Source organism: Oreochromis aureus, linkage group 8 (genome assembly GCF_013358895.1).
Source record: "Oreochromis aureus strain Israel breed Guangdong linkage group 8, ZZ_aureus, whole genome shotgun sequence".
Classification (NCBI taxonomy): domain Eukaryota; kingdom Metazoa; phylum Chordata; class Actinopteri; order Cichliformes; family Cichlidae; genus Oreochromis; species Oreochromis aureus.
Window position 1 is genome coordinate 12,960,578 of NC_052949.1, and position 24,049 is coordinate 12,984,626.

The 24,049-nt window shown below is 39.3% G+C and overlaps 1 protein-coding gene across 9 annotated transcripts in view; it reads right to left on the reverse strand.

Moving 5' to 3' along the window:
• The window catches only part of polr3a (polymerase (RNA) III (DNA directed) polypeptide A), a 30,015-nt gene extending 10,940 nt beyond the window's left edge, over nucleotides 1-19,075 (reverse strand). Inside the window, exons 1-20 of one of the 9 annotated variants that reach the window (XM_039616556.1) lie at nucleotides 18,859-19,075; nucleotides 12,328-12,463; nucleotides 11,163-11,300; nucleotides 10,675-10,846; nucleotides 10,428-10,582; nucleotides 9,916-10,155; nucleotides 9,375-9,537; nucleotides 9,088-9,224; nucleotides 8,883-8,986; nucleotides 8,101-8,242; nucleotides 7,410-7,550; nucleotides 7,219-7,288; nucleotides 6,852-6,979; nucleotides 6,636-6,774; nucleotides 6,006-6,170; nucleotides 5,676-5,848; nucleotides 3,240-3,351; nucleotides 1,831-1,949; nucleotides 1,295-1,432; nucleotides 581-751 (exon numbers count right to left, since the gene is read on the reverse strand). In XM_039616556.1, coding sequence (XP_039472490.1) covers nucleotides 581-751; nucleotides 1,295-1,432; nucleotides 1,831-1,949; nucleotides 3,240-3,351; nucleotides 5,676-5,848; nucleotides 6,006-6,170; nucleotides 6,636-6,774; nucleotides 6,852-6,979; nucleotides 7,219-7,288; nucleotides 7,410-7,550; nucleotides 8,101-8,242; nucleotides 8,883-8,986; nucleotides 9,088-9,224; nucleotides 9,375-9,537; nucleotides 9,916-10,155; nucleotides 10,428-10,582; nucleotides 10,675-10,846; nucleotides 11,163-11,300; nucleotides 12,328-12,463; nucleotides 18,859-18,893 — 2,778 coding nt within the window. In that variant the 5' untranslated portion in view covers nucleotides 18,894-19,075. The other 8 variants (XM_039616561.1, XM_039616559.1, XM_039616555.1 and 5 more) reach the window with 8 other exon arrangements.
• Between the last annotated feature and the right edge of the window lie 4,974 nt (nucleotides 19,076-24,049).

Sequence of the window (24,049 nt, forward strand, 5' to 3'; positions counted from 1 at the left end):
CGTCTAAAGGACGAGTGATGAAATGTAAAGATGAACAGAATCAACTTTTTGGGATTTCCTTAATTGGGGATGAGCTTGCGTCAAGGCAAAACAATTAAAGGTTACATTACATATATCGTATCACTGCTTATATAAACGCATGAAATCATCAACACGTATCAGATTGAGATTCTAAAGGCTGGGACGTGCTTACGCCTTTTCTACCCCACTGAACTTTTTAGCTTTACCGTCAGCTAGGAAGATAAATGAGAAGGACTCTTGTTTATCCAGAGTAAGTGGCTTCTCACGGCTTTTCCATCTTAAAATTACTCCTTGAAATAAACCAACTGACATAAGGGGAACTTTTAAAAGGCAAACTATAACTATAAACAATTTATGAAAGTTCAACTATATGAAAATGGCAAATATTACAGTAAAATGTGACTGCAACAGCAACAAAGAGTAAGGGTTATTTTAAGGCTGAAGAAATTAGCTTCTACTCTGGTTCACATATATTTTAGTGCATTTGGTGTGTTTCATACTAAAAATGAGTAAGACTAGAAAAACTGCTTGTCAAGCTGTCAATCACTGATTAACTCACCCGAATGTTGTCCAGGACTCTCTTAAACTCCAGTGGCTCATCCTTCCCCTCCATTGCAGCGGGGTCCAGGCCATCACCACCATAAATGAACTGGATGATGTCGCCTGTTGAACTGCGTACTGTGAGGTCATACTGTGAGCACAAATCCTCCAGAGACTTCACCAGACGCCTCTATTACAGAGAAACAACACAAAATAATATGACACTGACACATGCAATGGAACTGCGAACTGCATCAACACTGCACTATGAGTATGCAACCACAGTCCGCGTAAATGAATAACAAACTCTAATTAGCTATGATGAAAGTGCTCCAGATATTATTATATAATAATATTAAATACTATGAAATCTTAATATTTATGTGCAAAGTTAGACTGATTTAAAAAAATTAATTAAATTATGGGAATTAGGCTTTTTTAACATGATGTACTGTAAGGAGAATGTGAGATGACATTTTTCCTTTTCTTTCACAATTTTATATGATCTCATGGATAAATAAAAACACTGAAACAGGCAGTATTGGTTTGTGCAATAGAAAATTTGCTGGGGAAAAAAAAAAAAAAAAAATCAATAAAAACTGAAAATAGAACACAAAAAAATGCTAGTGTCCTGGGGACAAAGTAAAGACCTGCAGCAATTCAGTGTCAGCAGTAGTCGTCAGAAGTGAGCTGTGTGAAAAGACTCAAAAGAAATGGGCCCAAAAAGCCTTACCTGCATGTACCCAGTCTCTGCAGTTTTCACCGCAGTGTCCACCAGACCCTCTCGACCAGCCATGGTGTGGAAGAAGAACTCTGTGGGCGTCAAACCAGAATAGAAGCTGTCGGCCACGAACCCTTTAGCAGCAGGCAGCTGTAGAGAAATCATCAGTGAGCTATTAACAGAGCTTCGAGTACTCTAAGAAACTCTTATCCAGTTGCACTGTTATTTTCTCAGAAAAAAAAAAAAAAGAAGCAAAGAGACTAAACATGATGAGACTAGAACTGATGAAAGCTTTTGGAGTATTGGATGCAGGGGTAGCACAATGAAATAATACTACTAAATAATCAAAGTGTGTCAGAGCCTTGGATGCAACACATCAGGTCTACAGTCAAACACCAAAGTTTGTAGCATATAATTTCCAGTTACAAGAACAAAGCCTCAACACTTAACTGATTAATAAATCACAAAAAAACAGATCAGAACTACAACATGAGTGGCACTTGAGGAATACATAGCAACACAATTACAACAAATAAATAAGGTCTTACTTTTGAGTGTTTTTCAAAGTGAGGCAGGGAGCGATTCTCAAACCCATCAGGTACCCGAGAGCCGCTTATGGCCTGCTGGCCCACACAGGCAATCATCTGAGATATATTAATGAAGGATCCTGCGTTACACAGCGGGGACAGATGAAAAAGTGAGACACACTAAACAAACAAGAAAATGAAAATGGAAGAAACAGAATAAAGCATCCAATTTAGCACTTAACAGCTTGGCAAGCCCTGAAAAATCTATCAACTAGAAACATTGTAGTTTAACGGTCTTTATTAACAGCTTATCAAGCCTACTGGATTTTGTCATTCAAACAAGAAATATAGCAATCTTATATCCAGAATATTAACAGAGAATCTGTTAATGCAATTAAAATAATCACACCTGTTCACATGGTGACGCAGGGCCTATTTCATGAACAGTGTTATAAAATGTTAAATGTAACTGATGCTACTAAAGTTAGTTCAAACATTAAAGATTAGGACTACGTGCTCAAAGAACACACTTTATTTGAAGTCAAAGTGTGTCATTATTTCCATGGATGTCTCTGCAATACCCAATATATTGGACTTTGTTTGAAATCATATAGTAAGAAAAAAAAACCCCAAAACACTCAACTAGAGCCAGCAGTGGACAAAAGTGTCCTTGAGCCTCGTATTTATGCTCAATCCGAGTTCCACTTTGTGATTTTTTGTAGCTGATTTGTGAAGAGAGAACAGTCGCAGATTCTGGCTGTGCAGTGAGGCCAATTAAAACTGTAATTTAAAATGCAGTGTCTGTTAGCATATCACACGTTTAATAAAACTCCTGTGTCTGCCCAGCTTTCAATGCCATCCTCACTAGAATGTTGTAGCTGATGGACAACACTGCCAGCATATTCCTGGCTTTTATGGTGTATAAGTATGTTAACATAAATTGTCTTCTGACAGAACGATCAGGCTCAGAGTGCATATGAATGGAGGAAATTTCACTTCTTTGTTGCCTTTGAGTTAAGATGATGTTTTCTTGTTCTGGCAGCGATGATTATGAATTTTCAATCATAATATACACATAACTGTAAAATCTCTATAATAGCTTTTTGTCCTTTGAGTCCTTGAGTGTCCTTGTAAGTCTCTTAGTGCTAAAAGGCCTGACAAAAATGTGACTGTTGTAGTATTATCTGATTATGTAACCAGGCTCTTTTGGTTCCTGTCTTACAGTTTTCCTTCACTATTTAACATTACAAAGCGCTAAAAAAAAACATCCTTTCATGTAAATATTGTATTGACAACAAGAAGAAGCCACTTTGTGTCTCAGAGCTCTTCAAAACATTTTTTCTCAGCTGCACATAGACACAGCAACGCCTTCATCGACCATTTACATGAAGATTTTACGATTTGTTGTGTTTGCTTTCCAGTTAGCTTACCTTTGGACCCACAGAGAGCCATAATTAGAGGGCTGTTGCTCTTGTCCAGCTCCCTTAGACAGGCACTACCAGCTCGGTCTCTGATGACAGACAGCTCTTTCAAGATGAGAGCCTTTTAACAAACACACACAAAATGATCTTGAAAGATGGCACACCAACATCTATACTTTTTTGTTCTCTTATACACAAAATAAAAACTTCATATCACACTTCCTTTTCTTCAATACCTTCAATGAAAACTTGTGAAACTTTCTGAGCCTATAAATATGAACAGAACAAATCATAGTATTCAACATTACTTTTAATCTTCCACAGACAAACTGGATGATTTCGTGCTGTACTCTCCAAAAACTACCCCAGCCCAATCAAACACATTGCTCTCAGTGTACGAGAACCCCGATGATTGGATTGATCATCGTTGGAAATGGTCCCTCTGCGATATGATGACCATCTGTCAGTGAAGATCTTATTTAAGGTCAATTGTTGCCAATGTGCAGCCTACCGTCAAGTCAATTTCAGAGCTTGACCAATTTTGGAAGCATTTGTGCCTTTTATCGAACAAAAGGTGCAAGCACACAGGAAATATTGGAAAGACGAGAGATACAGAAATTAGATGGTAAAAAGTCAATTTGATGAGAAACTGAAGAAAAGTTTTGGGTTTACTGGCAGTGCTTATAATTCATAACATGGGAGAAAATAATGAAATCACCACATTTGGATGATGTTCATTCAGCTTTCATCTCAAGTTTGTAGCAAATAAATAACAGATATGACAAAAAATTACAAACAAATTATAATTTAGATATATCAATTAATGGTGTGTTTTCATTTTCACATCAAGCAGAGGAAGAAAAAAAGGAATAGGGATTCATAAAAAAACAAAAGACATCAGATCAGGTACTTTGTTGCTCCTCCTTGGGCTTTTACAATGACCTTAACCGTTTGAGTTAAGGCCTTAATCAAACTGATTCCAACTTTCTCGAACAAAAGTGGTCAGTTCAAGCTTTGCAGGATGGAGCTTTGTCATGGACTCATTTTTTTTTTTTTTTGGCAGTTTCCACATCAGCTGGATTGAGAGCCAGACTGCTTGTTTCCATGTCACTCTGTTAATTTGCCAGTGCTGAAGAAAAACTTTAATACTCTTTGCTCCTTGGCAACATGAATTGCACTGAAAATAGCATCTTCGTCACCAAACCTACTTTCTATCTATTATCCATCAGTGGAATGAGAGAAGACTAATATTTCTGTGTGCGCTTGTGACTTTACTACTGAGGTAATGATTGCCATCCTCTTTGGTCTTTTACCTGTAATATAAACCCATAACATAAATGAATTGGACATTTGCTTCTTTTCTTTGTACACCCACAGACCACTTTGTTAGTTACATCTGTCCATCTCCTCATTAATGTAAATGTCTAATTAGCCAATCATATGGCAGGAACGTGATGCATTTAGGCATGTAGACATGGACAAGATGATCTGCTGAAGCTGCATTAGAATGGAGAAGAAAGGCGATTTAAAACATCCAGTGAGCTGCAGTTTTCTAGCTGAAAATGACTCTTGGATGTCAGGACAGAGGATGGCCAGGCTGCTTCAAGCTAACAGGAAGGCAAAATAACGTTTACATTACAACCAAGGAAGGCAGAACAGCATCTCTGAATGCACAAACCTTGAACCAGATTGACTATAGCTGCAGGGGACAACACCAGGTGCCACTTATGTCAGCTAACATGAAACTGAGCCTACAGTTCACACAAACACTAACCAAACCACAGCTGTAACACTTGATTAATTCTTCTGTTCTTCTACAACAGGTCTACTTCCAACAGCACATGCTCGCTTTTGGAAATTGGAGTTAAAGACTTATTATGCTAACAGAAGTCTTCATTCTCAGACTGCAGGCTTACTGGTGGCTCCTAGAGTTTCTAAAAGCAGAGTGGCAGGCAGCTATCACGCCCTTCCGCTGTGGAATAATCTCTGGGTTCAGGAGACACACACACTCTCTCTACTTTTAAGATTAGGACTCAAAACTTTACTTTTTTGATAAAGCTTATACTTAAAGCTGGATCAGGTGAACCTGAACCACCCGTCGATTACACTCCTATCAGCCCAAACTGCTGCTGCCGAGCATTTCTTCTTCACTGAACTCTTTTCACTCCCCGGGTGTTTACACACCACTGCAGCATGTCACAAAATGTTTGTTTTGTGCCATCTCCCTTAGCTCTTATGTTTCTTTACCTCACCATATGAAGTGCCTTGAGCCAGCTGTTGTTGTAATTCGACACTATATAAATAAACCTGGTTTGAATAGAACTGAATGACTCACAACTGGTGTAGTGTTCAAAAAGTAGTGGGAAGGTATCAATTAAATGAAAAAGCTTTCATCTCGTGCGGTGATGAAATGTTTCAGCAATGATGCAGATTGTCCATGCCTACCTCCAGGGTTTCTTCTGCTGTGCAGCCTGGCTGCTGCTGCAACTTGCCCGTATCCAAAGCTTCAATGTATTCGTCACATTTCTTGTAGCCATCATCCAACAGGTCCTGCTTAGCCTTCAGCAGGCCCTGGCCTGGTGTAACATCCCCGATTCCAATAGAGAAACCCCTGTTTGCTGAAAGTTGAGGTTAAAAAACAAAAAATAATTCTGTGTAATCTTTTATTGCTCTTAAAGGGTTTTGAATTTTCTAATATGAACCAAGACACTAGAAGATATCTTGGCATATATCAGATCTAAGAAATAAGCAGTAAATGCCTTGTAGACCACCTACAGAGATACACGGGAGCAAGTCTTGCCAAGCGAGACATGGCGTTGGCAGCCTCCAGCTGTCCCCAGTCCCTCAGCAGGATGTAGAAAATGTTATTCTTCGAGCCAGATCCCAAGGTGCCCTTATCCATGCTACCACACATCAGCTCACTGTTGTGAATCACCACAACTGGGGATATGACACAAGAATAGGACAAACAGCGATGCTATTAAATCCAGAATAGAAACACCAGGTGAATAAAACACTGCACCCTGTTCGTCTCAAGACACCTGACACCTACCTGACAGGACATTCTCAAACCTCAAAGGAATTTCAGGAACATGCTTACTGCTTATTGTTTTTGCTACATTTTCTGGAATCACACTAAAATTTGATGAACTCTCCTAGCGACGGGCAATTACTCAATTTTATTTTACGCTCATATGTTACTGCTCATACAGGCTTCATTAAATGTTTCTAGGTAGTTGCTGACAAACAAATGTATCTATTAAATTGATTTAATTTCGATCAAAATCAAACTTTAAAGCCTCCTCCTGAAACTTCATCGCTACAATGTTTGTAATGTGAGATGTAGTCAAACAAAAGCTTTACAGCTGGTTTCATTAGGTGGACGTCTTTACTTAAGAAACTCACACGAATCATTGTGACAAAGGTCCTCTCCCTTGCCGCAGTACTGTTTGCCCTTGGTGCGTAGGTTGGCATTGACTGGACATTCCTTACTCGGCTTCAGGATTAGGCTGAAGATTTGCTTTCCTGTCCACAGAGCCATGGGCTGACAGACACAGAATAGATTATTAGTGCTGGGTCACAAATATGGACTTATGCAACCAGCTCAGCAGTGTGGAGTACCTTTATTATGGCCGGGCGAGGGAGAGAGATCCTAACTCTTTCATCTTTACCCACAAGGATTGACGCTACTATTTGGCAGGCTTTTGATCTGTCAAAGAAGGTGTCCTTCAGCGTCAAGAGGTAAGCACCTAGGCAGTACAAACACATTATTAATTCACGGGAAATTAAAAAACCGGTGCCTTTCAAATATTGCAAAAGTGCACACCCATCTGGCAGAGAATGGATTTTTTTTAATACCTCCTGATTTTTTAAATGCCTTCTTAATATTTCCATACATTATACATCTATTTATGATGCTTTTGAGAACTGCGACACTCATATCATACAAAAACATCTACAACTGGATGCCACACATCACTGCACTGACCTGTCAGGAAGTCCTGAATAGCAGCAATAAGGGGTTCGCCATTTCTTGGAGTGACAAGATTAGCTTTGGTCTAGAAGAAAAGATAATAAGTTGTCTAACTGCAGTTTCCTCTAGACAGCTTTTCATTGCTGAAAAAACACATCTGTCTGTGTGCAGTTTGTTTAAACACCATGTAGTATAATGACACATACCCCCATGAGGATAAGAGCCTCAGCTTTAGCTTCTTCAGTTTGAGGTAGATGGAGATTCATTTCGTCCCCGTCAAAGTCAGCGTTGTATGGCGTGCACACACACTCATTAAACCGAAATGTCCTGTGAGGTTTGACCCTGGCCTGTGTGTGAGTTTGAAAAGTGCCAAAAACAATGTCATTCAAAAGGATCCAACTAAAATATTTCTCATTAGTCAAGATTTTTTTTTAAAAGTAGAGAGAAAACTAAAATGCGAACCATGTTCAGGAACCATGTTTTCAGTGTGTAACAGGTAATTATTAAATGACAAAAAGGAACATCAAAGTGCAAATAGATTATTTTGACTGCACCTGTATTCTACTTTACACATTTCTAGATGTGTGCATTGACTTGACCCAGCACTGGGTTTAAAAGTAACTTTGCAAATAAAAAGTAAGAAATAACGTCAACTAAACTATACGCAAAACTACGATCTTTGTAGATAAAACACGAGGAGTCCTAAAACCTAGTTAAGATGTTTTGTGTGTGTTTGCACACCAGCAAAAGAAACGTATGAAACATTTTTAATCTTGTTTTCTTTATCATTTTCATTAGAAGAACAATACGTTAATAATTCTCTGTGTGGCTGTGAAAATTATGGTTACAATACCAGTTCAACAAGTATTTAGGGCAAAAAAACAACAACCATCTTACAATGTGAGCCATGATGCTGAGTTTGTGCAGAGAAGGCTGTCGATTGAAGAGGACGATGTCTCCATCTATTAGGTGCCTTTCCACCAAATCACCAAACCTCAGTTCCTGGGCAATCTTTTCACGGTTTCCATATTTTAAAAACCTGACAAACAAAAATGATTTATTGTTGGTTTCCAAAAAAACAGTAGACACCTCTTTTTTCATCAAGAATTAATTTATCAACGAAAAAAGATTAAGTAATTAAAACAAAAAAGACAAAAAAGGGAAATAAAAGGAAATTCAACAACAATTCACAAGAAAACTCCTCAGCTGCAGTCATTAAATAAAAGTTTTCTACTCAGATTACATTTATGCCTCACTTCTTCAAAGGATATGATAACAAAGTTTGGAAGATACAGATCTTGAATTCTGACCAGCAGCTTTTCAGCCGAAACTTTACATGCAGGATCTGCTCTTTCTAGTTAAACAGCCCTCAGGCAGCGATACTGAAACAGTTTGCTCCTTTTTCAGACATTCTCACATCATATCAAGTTTTAATCACATGATCATAAATTAGATTATTACTGTTTTTCCATTGTGTCAGTGTATAAACATTTGGGAAGTGGTACTTTTAAACCATTTAAATTCCATGTGTGCCCAATAAAGATCATCATCACATAAAATAAATAGAATAATGAACTTCAGCTGTATAGACTAATAAAAAGAAAGGATATTTTAGATATTAAAGCAGAGAGCATACAACAGAGTATGGTGTAAAATAAATACAAAGTACTAAGCCTCACCTTTTAATCTGAGTGTGTCTGTTCTGTATGAAGTTGGCTCCAGGGTGAACATCAGGACCATTACGGACCAGTTTCCTCATTAGCTCCAGATTGGCTTTGTTTACCTTGAGATAAGCCAAATTCAGATACAGTATTATACACACAAGGATTGAAATCAAAAATGGGTATTTAGTGTTATTTTTGCTAGTCATGGAGAAAGCTTTACCCTCTCTGGGTATGTCAGGATTTTGGCCACATGCACAGGGACAGCCACCTCATCGATTCTCAGGTTTGGGTCTGGAGAAATGACAGTTCTGCCAGAGAAGTCCACTCTTTTGCCAGAAAGGTTTCCTCTGAATCGACCTGAGTCACCATTAGACAAAATCAGTCATTCAGATACTTAAACTCTTCATTTGTCAAGCAACATGAAAACAAACATCTGCCAAGTGCCAAAAAAAGTAAGAACAAAATTAAATGTTACTAAATTAGCCAAGATTTTGTTACACACTATACCTTGCTTTCCCTTGAGCCTCTGCACAAAGCCCCTAGTCCATTTTTTAGGTGCCATATTGAGGGGGATACCAGAAAGTTCACTATTAATGTAAAGGGCACACTGCAGCTGGAGGAAGTCCCAGTCCTCCATGATCATCTGGGTTTTTGCTCCTGTCATACGATGCTGCAAGAGAAGAGTTTGTTAAGTGGGATATCTCCAATTAAACATAATACATCTGATAACATGTCTGTGAAGATTCTCAGTCATCCAGGTCATCGTAGTCTAAGGAGCTTGGAAAGAAAAGCATCTGGACTTCTTTGAGTTGCTTGAAGACGTTTCACCTCTCATCTGAGGAAGAAGAAGAAGCAGCTTCTCGGATGAGAGGTGAAACGTCTTCAAGCAACTTAAAGAAGTCCAGACGCTTTTCTTTCCAATCTTAGACTATTGATAACTGTATTATAGACAAACTTTGGATTGATGATTTTCAGATCAATGCATCGGACAAGGTTTGAAGATGAATCTTAATTGCCCCTGCTGTTAACGTGTACAGGTGAAAGATACCTTTTTAATGACATCATTAAGGAAGATTATCTCTGTTAGCTTCATAGTGAGGTCGTCTTCATTGGTGCCAGACTTAAGGTCGCTGACAACAGACGGTCGGATGCAAAGAGGAGGCACGAGGAGACGGGTGATGATAAGGTCTGCGGGTTTCCCTGCTTCGGGGTTCATCAGCAGCAGAGGGATGTCCTCTTCAGGAATCCTCCTGAACAGGTTCAGCACGACTAGAGGATTCAGGTTTTCCTGAAAAGGGAATTAGAAATGAAGGCAAGATCCTGAGTTCAAAGAATACATCGATTTTTCTAAAAAATGAATAAATAAATGAATAGAAAGAATTTTAAAAATTCCTTACATCTAAAATAAATGCTTTTAATATTTATTTCCAAATCATCCTTAAACCATACAGTGACTGTAAGCCACAGCCATGTCGATATATTAGACCTACTTTTTGGTCCTTTTTTAAAATCAGACCCATGTGCTGCCATACGACGAAAGTAGTAGTAAAAAAACTTCACCTGTGCTCTGGTCAGCAGTGGTTCAACCAGTTTGTTGTGTTCAATGGCAATATCAAAGGACTGCAAGAAATCTGACACAAAAGCATCCACCACTTTCTTGGTCGTCTTATACTTCTCATGGATGATCTTAAGTAGGCCACACTTTTTGACTGGTCCTAAAGAGTAAACACACACACACTGATTTAGCAATCAAGTCAGGGTGGCTTTTAAAAAGAACCAGTTATGAAATGCAAAGGTCTCTCCTCACCATTGAAAGCAGAACAATTTAGACAGACTGTCCTTTTGCGGCATTTATCAGAGATTTTCTTCTTCAGCCCACGTTTCTGGAGATAGGCCAGGTTAGGCCGTTTCAAGTAATCCATGAACTGCAGCTTCTCTTCTTTCGTCAGCATTATCCTTGAACATGTCTTACAAATCATCTGGATACACAAGGAGGGAACTGAATTATCGTTTCTCACAAAGTCTTAAATTATGAAATGTACTGCATATCACTTCACCTTCACCACTTCAACATTTGGCAATACAGTATGATAACTCAAGAAATAATGAATCTCTTTATTTCTCGCCTATTTATGGCACTCTAGTGACACCTAAAGGAGAAATACAATTTCACATCTATGGTTTTGAAATAGATTTTAAAATGTATCTTGCAATTCCTTAAACATGTACTCTTGGAACACAATGAAAGGTTTGTAAGATATTTTAGTCACTACAACAAGAAAACACTGGATTTACCTGTAAGATTCCTATCGTGGCTTTGAAATAACCAACATGAAAACAGGGCAGCTCAAGATCCAGGTAGCCATAATGTCCTAAACAATCTGCCAGATTCTTCCCACATGTCAGGCACGGTCTGTCTTTCTCACTGGTGCCCTGCAGGAAGCATGAGATCGGAGAAATAAGGCTGAAATATGAGGATTAACTCAATGGGTAATTCAAGACTGTTATTGATGCACCAATGCAAATCTACCAAACACCCATATAAGAGTTCAGTGGTGTAAAAATCAAGCATGTGGACTTCCACACTGTGACAACCCCTTGTGAATAAAGGAGCAGCCAAAAGAAGCTTTAGTGTGTAAATGTTTAAATATTTAAAGTTAAATGTTTAAAGATGTCATAATAAAGAGTGAAAGCTCTTAAAACAATACCATTATTTTCTTATTTATTCATAATGAAACTTTCCTTTATTTAATTTTAGAAAAGTAGAGACAAACTATATAAATACAAGTGTATACACACGTATACACAGAGAAAATGTCTCTCTCATATGCATGCCTTTATACCACAACTTCCATTAAGCCTTGAGCCTATGTCTAAATCTCAAAATGTATATTTAAAAAAAGTATATCTTATAACTATTTTAAATGATTTTTTATTAATTTGTTAATGCAAAAAAAAAAAAAAATCAACAAAAAAAAAAAATCACAAAACTGGACTCTTTTCTTCACAGAGCTGAAATTACACCAAGGTGGACAGAGATTAGAAAATTTGATCATTTTGTTTGTGGCTAGTTATCATCAAGAATGCTTACAAATAATTAGGCTGTGGAGCTGAATGAGACCTGAACACACTGAGTCAGCTTCAACATTTAAATGAAGTTTTGTTAGCCCTGGAATGATATATGATAACTTTTTATTTTTCATAGATGGGGTTGTCAAACCAGCTAGCACAAAGAAAACATGGCTGTTTGATCTTTAGTAATGACAGAAGAAGAATGAACGTGATGTGCATTTATGGAAATGGAAACTAAATTAACTTTCACATAAAAGGCCTCTTAGCAATCCCTTCCAAACATTTTTGACATATTTTATGTCCATGCCCTGTATTTCTGTATTTATGCATTTCTCAGGTGTTTTCTTGAGTCATTGCAAACAGAAGTAAAAGGTCTTCCATGTCATACCATACGGTGGTCCAACACTCCATAGGCCAGTGGAGTGTGTTTGGTGTCCTGGCTGTAGAGATTTTTACTGACCACCTGGATGTGGGCCTGCTGCCGCATCTGCTCAGCAGATTTCATGCCGAAGCAGATGTGGCTTCTGTAAACAATGACATAAAATAAAGCAAAAACAAATTAACGAGTTTAATATCTCCAGTTGGTAACAAGAGGAAACAAATAAGCAGGATTGCTTGAGCTCTGGTACACCTTTGGTCAGAAGTTTATAACCAATGTCATAGTCATAGTAATCTTGAACTTTAAATGATTTCTTTGAACTGTTCCTTTTCCAGGTCATAATGATTATACAGCATACATCTTTAATGGATTTAAAGGTAGACCTCCTCCTTTATTATTCCATCCACTTTGTACATTGCAAAAAAGTGGATGAAACCAGTAGCAAAAAGTTCCAGAACATGATGCCGCCGTTATTATGCTTGACAGCTGGTACAATGTTCGTAGGTTTGCAAGCCTCACCTGTCCTTATCCAAACACACCTCTTGTCATTCTAATCAAACTTTTCTCCATAAAGTATTTGGCTCGTTCGTGTCCATGACACGGCCATGTTCTGATCACAGCTGTATTGTTGTTAAAACCACTTTTTCTAGCATATCATAGGCAAAGCTTACAAGAAAACCTTCTATAAAATCCTATCTTGAACTTACTGAACTATTGGGTGACGCATGCTTACAGGGTGACACTAGCGTTTACGTGAAAACTTAGTTGCCAATATGCAGATTCAATGAAGCATATTTACTCATTCATCACACTTTTTAAATGCGTCCATCAAGGCTTTCAACTCTATTCCACCGTTACGTTATGTAAGTACGACTAAATTATCCGGCAATTCAGAACTATTCTTATATTAACGACCTAAACAACTTGTGTGGCTAACCGGCGAGCTAACCAGGCTAACAGGAGTCCTCCCTCGGTCATACTCACATTTTTTTGGCCACATCTGTCTCTCTGAACTGCTCCTTCACCATTTTGGCTGCTTCTACTACATTAATAATATTACACGAAAGTAAATTGTTATGTTGTCCTCATTGCAGGATGCTAAGCTACAGAAATAGCCAGCATACTGTCATGTTGTGAATATGCTAGCAGTCAGCAGCATGCAATGTGTTAATAGCATGCATGGGAGCCACCGTGCAGTGCTGCCTTCAGGGTCTATTTGAAATTTAACAACACGTACTCTGATTGTTTTAGGCCTTACTATATTGACAGATTAAAAAAAACTATAGGAAACTTACAAAAAGATGCTTTCACAGAATACATGGATACATTTAATTGTTTAAATATATAGACATAAAAAATACGCGTAGTATCTCCTTCTTAAATAAATGTGGCGATCATGTGCGGAGTTAGTTTTAATTAACAAAGGCTAATTTTATAATATTCATATTGTGGGTTTTTGTTATTAAAATTTACACTCGATGGTCTCCTCAGCCTAGTCCCACAAAACTTGTTTTTAAATTGCCTATTTCTCTAAAAAAAAAAATAGTATATGAAAGCCATTGAACGCATCGTAAGCATACACCCAACAACAGGCGGAAAGAGAAGTCACGGAAGTACGGATACAGCTAGTATGACCTGTATGCTGACATCTAGCGGCTAACAGGAGTACTACTTCCAGGGGGATTTATGGTGAATTTAGCTCATCTTCAGAAATGTAATTAAATTAAATTAAAAACACTATTTCTGGAAAAAAAAATCAACTCTCCTTAATTTAGAACTATGACTTTTTGAATGTTTGCTTATATGATGAAAGGGAAATAAAATAAATGAAGAGAAGTGTAGGAGCCATATGAGTTGCTCTTTTTTTGACTAAGTGGGTTGGTTTAAATGGACTCACTGTATTGGTGCATGGTTGTGGGGCGTGTCTCATGGGTGTGGTAGATGATAAATGTGGTTGCACTCACCTGTTCACTGCACCTGATGTTGATGAGCAGGAAGGTAGGGTGAGCATGAGGCAAAACTTTCTGTTGAGCGCAGCTTGAATTAGTTGGATGTATTTTGTCTGTAATTTGATGGTTTATGTATATTTATGCACTAATTGATGTCATAGGCCAAGTTGTAGTTTGGTATAGTAGTTAGTGCAGTTATTTGTTTGTGCAGTCTGTGCATTTGTTTAATTGTTAATCCCATGTGCTGATTTGTATGTTGGACAGTTGCATGCGGAATAAAGGGAGCAAATGGTACAGAAGTGTATTTTATGCGTTTATTATTGCGCGTCATCTGTGTCCTCATGTTTAGCCTGCCGCGGCCTTTGGTTGGAGGAGCCGCAACAAGAAGTATATTAATGGACTACAGATGACTGTTCAGAAAATTAATGTACTCTTAAATGTTTTTAAATGTAATAACATAGGGATTCTCATGTAAATCCATCAATCGAACTCGGGCTAAACAAACCTGCTGTTGTACCTGTGTGCTTTGATGCGTTGGCAATGAGGCACTGATGGCGACTGATGACTTCCTGATGAAAATTTCCTCCCACAACATGCTTGTGTTGATTAATTGTTCTGTCAGCTTATAACCACTGACAGCGAAAATTGCCCAACTGAATCTGATTTGCCATTTTCTAATTCTGCTGACATCTGAATCTAAGAAGGCCTCTAATTGAACCTCTAATACAGTGTTTAACAAGGTCTGCCCTTTTTCAATCTGCCTTTGGTGAAAACAGCTTCCTGAAAAGGTTGGTCTCTAAAAGGATAGTCCAATACTTAAAACATATACATATACATACAGAGCATGAGAAATGATCCAGATAAACACTTGAGGGACTTCTGCTAACAACGCCTTCAGCTTAAGGGGTAACACAGTAATCGCTCTTTAAAGTGCCCCTTGAGCATCTATGTGTACAAAACTGTGTATGAAATACAGTACGGTTGGTTAATCGTCCAATCATGAGCAGAAGCACAACCTCACAAACGCAGCACTCCCCATGGAGGAGTTGAATATCTCAGACTTCTCAGATCCGAGGTCTGCTCAGGAAAACCATCTCTCAGGAGGGAGGATCCAGGGATTTGTTTACTGTCACTGTGCTAAATTGTGATAGATTTAGTTTCAAAGAAAGGCTTTTAGATGAATTATGCAACTTTTTCCCTTGTATATGCTGAAGCTCTAGGGTATGTAATGATCAGATAATGCACTTTGCCAATTTCCACAAAATCTGCAGGATTGATGTATACTAAAGTTGAGAGAGTCCCTAGATGATTATGTATTAACGATCGCTCCATGCCAAGGCTTTTCTGTGTGGAGTTTGCATGTTCTCCCCATGTCTGTGTGGGTTCTCTGCAGGAACTTTAGCTTCCTCCCACAGTCCAAAGACATGCATTTCATCAGGTTAGAATAGCTGGTGATTCTGAATTGCCCATAGCTACATGTGAATGTGAGTGTCTACCCCGGCTCTCACCCTATGGTAGCTGGGACAGGCCCCATCCCCGTTGCAACACTGCAATAAGGATAGGCAGAAGAGAATGGATGGATGGATGGATGGATGGATTTGTATCTGCCTGCTGAAAACAGTATCTTATAGCCAGCTAGCATGATTGTGACTCCTTATGACTGACTGTAAAGAGTTGTTGCCAAGCACTACATGTAATAATATAGCATTAGTTTAGAACTACCTAGACCACAAGTGAGTCAAGCCAAGAGTCTTGTCTTATTCCCAGTGCTGATTTGGGAATGAGACCACATTATGCCAACGCTAAAATGACTAACACTGAAATGTTTTCCCTTCCAGCCAGAGCAATGGAATATAACCTTCTGTATTTGTCCTATTTCTGTAAATGGTTCAATAACAAACAGGTAAACATGACTAATAATGTGACATTCTGAATCAGTTGTCATCACATATTAGTGATCTTAGCCGCCAAGTGTGTGACAATTTTATGACTGTCAAACTGTGTTATGTTTGGCATTTTTCACAGATTCAACGAAAGAAATGTCTGTTCTCAGGCCACATGATACATAGGAGAGGCAGTTATCTTACAAAGTGCAATTGCAGAATAGTGCCAGTAGATGGCGCCTCCCTCTTTTTTGTTTTTGAGCTACTATGAAAAGGTTTTTTCTTTATTATTATTTTTGGGTCTTTAGTAGTTAGTGCAGTGAAGAGGAGAAGAGACAGGACAGCGGAGCGAGCGAGTAGGAGAACATGCTGCAAAGGGCCTCGGGCCTGACTTGAGCCCGACCACTGAATTTAGTTTTTCAGCATATGATCAATACTCTATCAATACTCTGCAAAGAAACCAGGAAACGTCTGATAACAGAAATGTCGTCCCTTTGGCTACAAATTCAAAATTTTCAAATTAGTTTGTTTAAATATGTCAAAGAATGATGTGAGAATTTACAAAGTTCAAACCTGGCGCTGTAGGATGTCAAGATGATGAGAAAAACAACACAACTGCCATGTAACAGGAAGAACAAAACCACATAGATTCTAGAGCATAGGTGTCAAACTCTGGCCCGCGGGCCAAATTTGGCCCGCAGCCTAATTACATTTGGCCCGCGAAGCCATACCAAATTACTATTAATGCTGGCCTACTGGTATTATACAGCTAATATATATATTGTTTAGTATTAAGCTTTGCTTGTTCCATATTCAGTTTTTCAGCAAAACTTGTTTGAGTCCATAAGAAAAGATTCATTCTTATATCTGGAGGAAGATTTTTTTCAATAAATATTAATGTTGGCCCGCGACTTTGTTCCAGTTTTGAATTTTGGCCCACTGTGTATTTGAGTTTGACACCCCTGTTCTAGAGTATAGATTCTATACTCTTGTTTTGTGTGTCCGTGTCACATAAAAAGACAAATTAAGTTTTACTTCAATGTCCTGGATTATCTCATGGACATACTACATATGTGAATTTCTGCTGGAGACACACTGGAGAAATTCCCCAAATTTGACGCCATCAGCTCCTCCCTAACTCTTCTGTTGCTCCCAATAGAACAGCTTGGCCTGAGAACACCAGCAAAGAAACTGGCTGTCAGATCTTTGCCCTCCCCCGATTGGTCAAACAGAACAAGCAAACTGGGATTCTCTCTCAGGAGTGATAAAGAAGACTTGTCAATGCATTATATTAAACAGTCAAATATTCTTGTTATAATATTGTAAATCACATTTTTCAGATTCTCTGTTTACTCAGGGTCACTTATATCACCCGGTGTTAGGTGTACTTGAAGAATGTCTCCTGACACAATGGACTCTACTACATGTGGAGAGAGAAGTGCAGGTGCTTCTCCACCTTGCACAATTATTGTAGACAACATCCTGCCAATGGTTTGACATACTCCATTTTGCAAGTGTAGCATGTTAAATCTCAGTGTGCAGATAACACACACAAAATGTATATTCTGTACAGACCACAACTGATATCTTGAGATCGTCAAAATTGTAATTTTTTAAAAACTGTTTCAGACACACAGAACATAACAGATTTTTCTCAGAACACACAAACTGAGCTCCAACCTGCTGCTGACCTTCTACCATTCATCCATTGAGAGCCTGCTGACATACTGCAGCTGCACTAAGGCTGCCCTCTCCTCTCCCTGATGGACATTTATTCCTCCCGCTGCCTCAACAGAACAACAAACATCAAAGACAGTTCCCACCCTGGTTTTAACTTATCCAACCCGCTTCCCTCAGGAAAGCGCTACAGGTGCATCAGCACAAAGACCGACAGACGAAAGAACAGTTTCTTCCCAAAAGCCATAACCACCCTTAACTCACACATGCACTGATCAGCACAGTCCCCCCACTGCACTACATCTGACCCAAGTGCACAGAGTTACAAGAGAAAATTATGCTGTGATTGTGCATTTTAACTTAGTCAAAAATACCTTTGTAATTGTTTAACTTAAAGAAATGATGCAAGTTAAGACGCAAATAAGATATTTAATAATCAAAGGTTATTTTCAAATCTTACCTTGAATCATGAACTGCACTCGGTCTATCAGACTCTTCTAGGAGGCTACGCTGAATTGAATATATTCTCCTTATATCTAATTCTACTCAAATCCAATCCAACTTTATTTATAAAGCACTTTAAAACATCCCTGCCTGATGGCAGAGACTGGAAATCAGCTCGTCTCACCGCTGCTATCCAAGCCTGACGTCTTCGTTTGGTAATATCAGATACACGAGATCCCTCACGTTGCTTCCAGGAGGGGAAACGATAAAAAGAGAGCCCATTTTCCAGCTTATTCCCTTCCCGATCGTGCGATCTAACATTGCAACCGACAATAGCTGATGTTTCGTGTGCTTTCGCTCCTGTAGCCCTTTGTTTGGCCTACTAAGATGGCGGCTCGACCAAAAATCGTGGCCACGCCCCCTAACGTGACATCACGCTGAATGTGGAGAATGTGGTTTTTTTAAAATTTAAATAGCTACATTTGCTAAGGTTTTTTTCGGCCCGCCACGTAGCATAGCGGTAAGTGGTGGGCCTTATAGCCGGCTCGAAATACAGAGATCGCAGGTTCGAGTCCCATGCTGCTCACCTGCTCGGAGTTGCAGTGGAAATTGAAAATTTCATGTCTCTCTTCACTTTCTCTTCACAGGCCAAAACACCCGCTACGGAGGGGAACAGTGCTCCGGACCAGGGAGGTAGGAAAGCCCGTAGAAGCGGAAATTGCCGCTACGGAGTGGGGAGCGAGTCCGTTGTAGCGAAAAAAGCCAGGGGTCGCTCCGGGCCCTTGCTCTCCTCACACCCGTTACGGAGGGCCTCCCTGGTCCGGACCATGCAGGGTAGGGGGGTGGGGTTATTGGGAAAAGTCACATTCACCTTCTAGGGACGCAAAGGAACAAGGAGGGAGAGAAGCGTAGATGCTCCGAGGTAAGTAGGGAGGGAGGTAGCCCGTGGAAGCGAGCTGCCCTCCCTCTTTTGTTTTTTGTTTGTAATCTAGATAAACCTAATAAACATTTACGCAATTAATGCCAAAACGTTCAGACTATTTGACCATAATAAAACTTCCATAGTTTCTCTTCTTATGCAAAGCAAACAAACACAGGATGTCCTTTCTGATCCGTAGCCTAATGCACACCTGCACCTTCAACCTACTGTAAGCACAGACTTCTTGGATGGTCTGTTATTAAAATTAAGCATTAAGAAAAATCCCACTATGGCTACGTTCACACTGCAGGTCTTAATGCTCAATTCCGATTTTTTGATCAAATCCGATTTTTTTTGTCTGCTTGTTCACACTACACATAAAATGCGACATCAAACGCGTTCAAAGCGGCCCGCATGCGCAAAAGAAGATGTCACACACAACTCGCTCTGTTTAGACCCAGAGCAAACAATATTGTTTGACTGATTGCCCTTAATATAAAGACTTCGGACTTTATGTTTCCAAATTTTTGCTTTAAGTTATTTTGTTATTTACATAATAATGCAAATAACCTAATAATGATCCTTTTTGCTGTTTTAGAGGAGCGGTGCTTCAAAGGATAGTTGCAGATTTCTGTCAGAATCTGCAGAAAATACAGTAAAAAATAAAATGTTCACATTTCTCCAACGTGGTCTTCCTAACAGTTTCACCGGATGGCAAGAAATCGTTCGCGATGTCCTATCGGGCGCTTCTCCGGCGCTGATAATTGGCGTCTGTCCTGTGTCAGTGACGTAAAAGACGGATTTAATGCGACATGACCGTTCAAACAGCAGTCGCTTTCTAAAACATCGGATATGTATCGGATTCAGTACCACATACGAATGTTTACTTGTTGCCATTTATGGCCTCACCTATATGTTTGTATATGGTGGACCATTAAAGGGGTTAAGCCATATACGGGTGTGGGGAGATGACTGTTTGATAACTAGGGAATGTGGTTAAACAGTTGTACGCAAATATTGTGTGGCAGGAAGTCACGTATATATACACACACACACACACACACACACACACACACACACACACACACACACACACACACACACACACACACATACTGCTTTAACCTTTATGACCATTTGGGTTTTATAATGGGTGGTGCTTGTGTTCAATAAAAAGGCTGCAGGGAAGACTGGTTCTTTGGAGTTGTCTGGGATCAGGTGAGGGTCTCCTAGCTCCAAAACCCATTAGAGCACTTTGCTCTCAGACTGCAGGCTTACTGGTGGTTCCTACAATATTTCAAAGTAGAATGGGAGGCAGAGCCTTCAGCTTTCAGGTCCGTCTTCTGTGGAACCAGCTTCCAGTTTGGATTCAGGAGACAGTCTTTTTGCTAAAGCATATAGTTGTTGCTGGATTAGGTGACCCTGAATCCTTCCTTAGTTATGCTGCAATAGGTGTAGGCTGCTGGGGGATTCCCATGATGCATTGAGTATTTCTTCTTCAGTCACCTTTCTCACTTTTCATTTATTTCATGGTCATTATTTTTCACAATAACAGAGATTATTCCTGAGGCATTTTATTTATTTCCAGCCGTTTTTAATCCAAAATGTCCTTTTTTCAAAGTCAGTCTTTATTTCAAAATCCCGTTTTTCCCGATAGCCCATTTATTTCATAATGCGACTTTTCAGCAGAATGACTTTGTCTGTCAATCAAGAAAGACAGGGCGGAGCCAGTTGTGTGATTGGTTGCTCCTTTACTCAGACATAAGTAATAGCACATGAAGTGCCGATTTAGGTTTAATGGTGCAGTGCGTCTCCGACGCAGACGGCGGCAGTAAGCAGCTCGAAATATATGGGCTCAAAATGTGGTCATAAATATTTTGTACTTGTACAAAACGTTGTGATGGCCATCATCGCAACGTACACAGCGTTGTTTCCTAACAGCAACTTCCTTGTCATCTTTTTCCTCATATTCCTCTATGGAATATCATCAGTGAGTAGAGCTGGGATGGAGGGTGTTGGATTTGTATTGTTGATTGTCATTTATGCTTAGAAATATTTACTCATATATGCTTAGAGTTTTATAATTAGTTGTAGATTGATAGAGGTTTGATCCTTAGCAGTCTGTGGAGACTCTGTGTGCCTCCCAGAGCACTCTGGCATGCACACACAACATAAGGTCAGGAGAGAGGTTATATCTGCTCTTACTGATTTATGGTATAGGAGGACACCTACTCTGTATCTGGTTAAATATAAGAGCCTTTTGTTCAGATGTACTGCTAGATGTACACACACACACACACACACACACACACACACACACACACACACACTCACACTTACACACACACACACTCACACTTACACAACGCACAGGTAAGGTACTCTTTGTTTGTTTGTATGTAGACGTCGTATGTTAATAATAAAAGGAGTGCTATGGGGAACCTGGCTGAGAGTCATTGCAGAAACATTGCATTTAAAATGCCCATTAGAAAATGTTAGTCTCTCCTCCTCTGCTGTAGCACAAGCCGCAGCTTATGGGCATCTGCACCAAAAAAATACCGTTCCATATCATTTAAGCCAGGAGTGAGGAACTTCAGGCCTCAAGGGTTGGTGTCCTGCAGGTTTTAGATGTGTCCTTGATCCAACACAGCTGATTTAAATAGCTAAATGACCTCCTCGACATGTCATGAAGTTCTCCAGAACCCTGGTAATGAACAAATCATGTGATTCAGGTGTGTTGATCCAATGTGATATCTAAAACCTGCAGGACACCGGCCCTCGAAGCCTGGAGTTCCCCAAACCTGATTTAAGCCTGATTGAATCCCAGAGTATACTGAATAAATAAATGATGCAAATTGTATTTTTTTCCTCTTTGATCTCTTCATGTGCGAGCACTGGTGATGGATATTGTTCCTTCTGCTTGGGGTCTGATTAGTTCGATATCTGGAAAGTACCCAAAGACAGGAAATAGTAGTTCACATATGTTAAACCTAAAAAAAAATCAGCTTGGTTAGAAAATGTAAGAAGTAGAGATGATACTATGATTTGCTATAAATACTATGATTTGGCAGTATCCCATGATTTGACACAAATACGATGATATGGTAGAAATACAGAAATACTGCGTTTTACCACAACTTCTGAGATTTGATTGAAATACTATGATTTAGCAGTAATACTATGTTTTAACATAAATGCTATCTTTTGGGCGAAATTTCTGCTAAAAGGTACTATTTCTGCTATTAGGCAGAAATACTGTAATTTGGCATACATACTATGATTTGTGATAAATAATATGATTTGGCATTTATACTATATTCAGCACATATACTATAACATAACAGAAATTCATCCACTTAGTACTATAACATAACAGAAATATTATAATTTGGCCCCAAAACCATGATTTAGCACAAATACCATGATTTGGCAAAAATACTATGATTGAGCAGAAGTACTAAGATGTAGTAGAAGTACTTTGATTTAGCAGAAATACTATGATTGAGGAGTAATACTTTAACATAGTAGAAATATTGATACACACACATACACAGAGCGTAAAGTGAACTGGGGCTGTTAAGAGTCTGGGCTTGGTATATCTAGGTCAGTTAAATTAGCTGCACCTGCTGTAATCAGCCCTTACACACACAGACACAGACCCAGCCAACATGTATATATGGGCCCCACCTGGTTTTTGCTCGGGCTGGATGGGTACCATGTGGGCATGGGCTCAAACTGGGCTTTTTGTATGGGGCCTACTTGGGTTCTTCACATTAAACCCATATGGGCAATCCCAAGTGGGCACTTTTAGTAGGTCCTAGCTGGGTCAAACATGGGAAACACTTAACTTGGTCCAAAATGGGAAACACATGTAGGACCCACTTGGGTTTTCCACCTGGGATAGACATGGGCAAACACAGTCATTTAAGGATAGGCTGTTGTTGTGTGCCCCAGGTGGGGCAAAGTGAGGTAATCAATATATGTTTTAGTATCGATGACACAGGTGGGGCCCACCTGGTCAAACTATATGGGTCGCACATGGGCAAATGCAAGTCAGACCCTGAAAACATGTCTGTGTGGGTTATGTTAAGTTAATATGGGCATATATTTTATGTGGGCTCAAGATTGTTTAGTATATATGGGACCCACTTGAGTTTCTCACATTAAAGCCATATTGGCAAAACCAAGTGGAAACATACAGTAGGTCCTCGCTGGGTCAAACATGGGAAACACTTCACTTGGTCCAAAATGGGAAACACATGTAGGACCCACTTGGGTTTTCCACATGGGTTAGACATGTGCTAACATAGTCATTTAAAGAAAAGCATTTGCTGTGTGCCCCAGGTGGGGCAAAGTTAGGTAATCAGTATATATTTTTTGGTACTGATGACATAGGTGGGGCCCACCTGGTCAAACTATATGTGTCACACATGGGCAAATGCAAGTCAGACCCTGAAAACATGTCTATGTGGGCCCCAAATGGGTTATGATAAGTTAATATGGGCATATAATTTACATGGGCTCAAGATTGTTTAGTATATATGGGACCCACGTGGGTTTCTAACATTAAATCCATATGGGTGGGCATCCAATGTAGGTCCTAGTTGGGTCAGTGATGGTAAATGTGTACATTGGTTCAAAATGGTAGCACATGCTTATGTGAGGATTCTTCTTCTGTGAAGAGCCCGAGAAAGTGTTATTTGAATAAAGGAGGATTTATTCCAAACAAGCCCATCACAGATTGCACACAACCCAGGGAGTTCTGAAAGTCAAATTGTAAAAAGAATCTCAAAAGAAAGTATGAACATAACTCTCTTTTATAACCTGCAGACAGCACCCATGGGGTACCATTCTCTAAC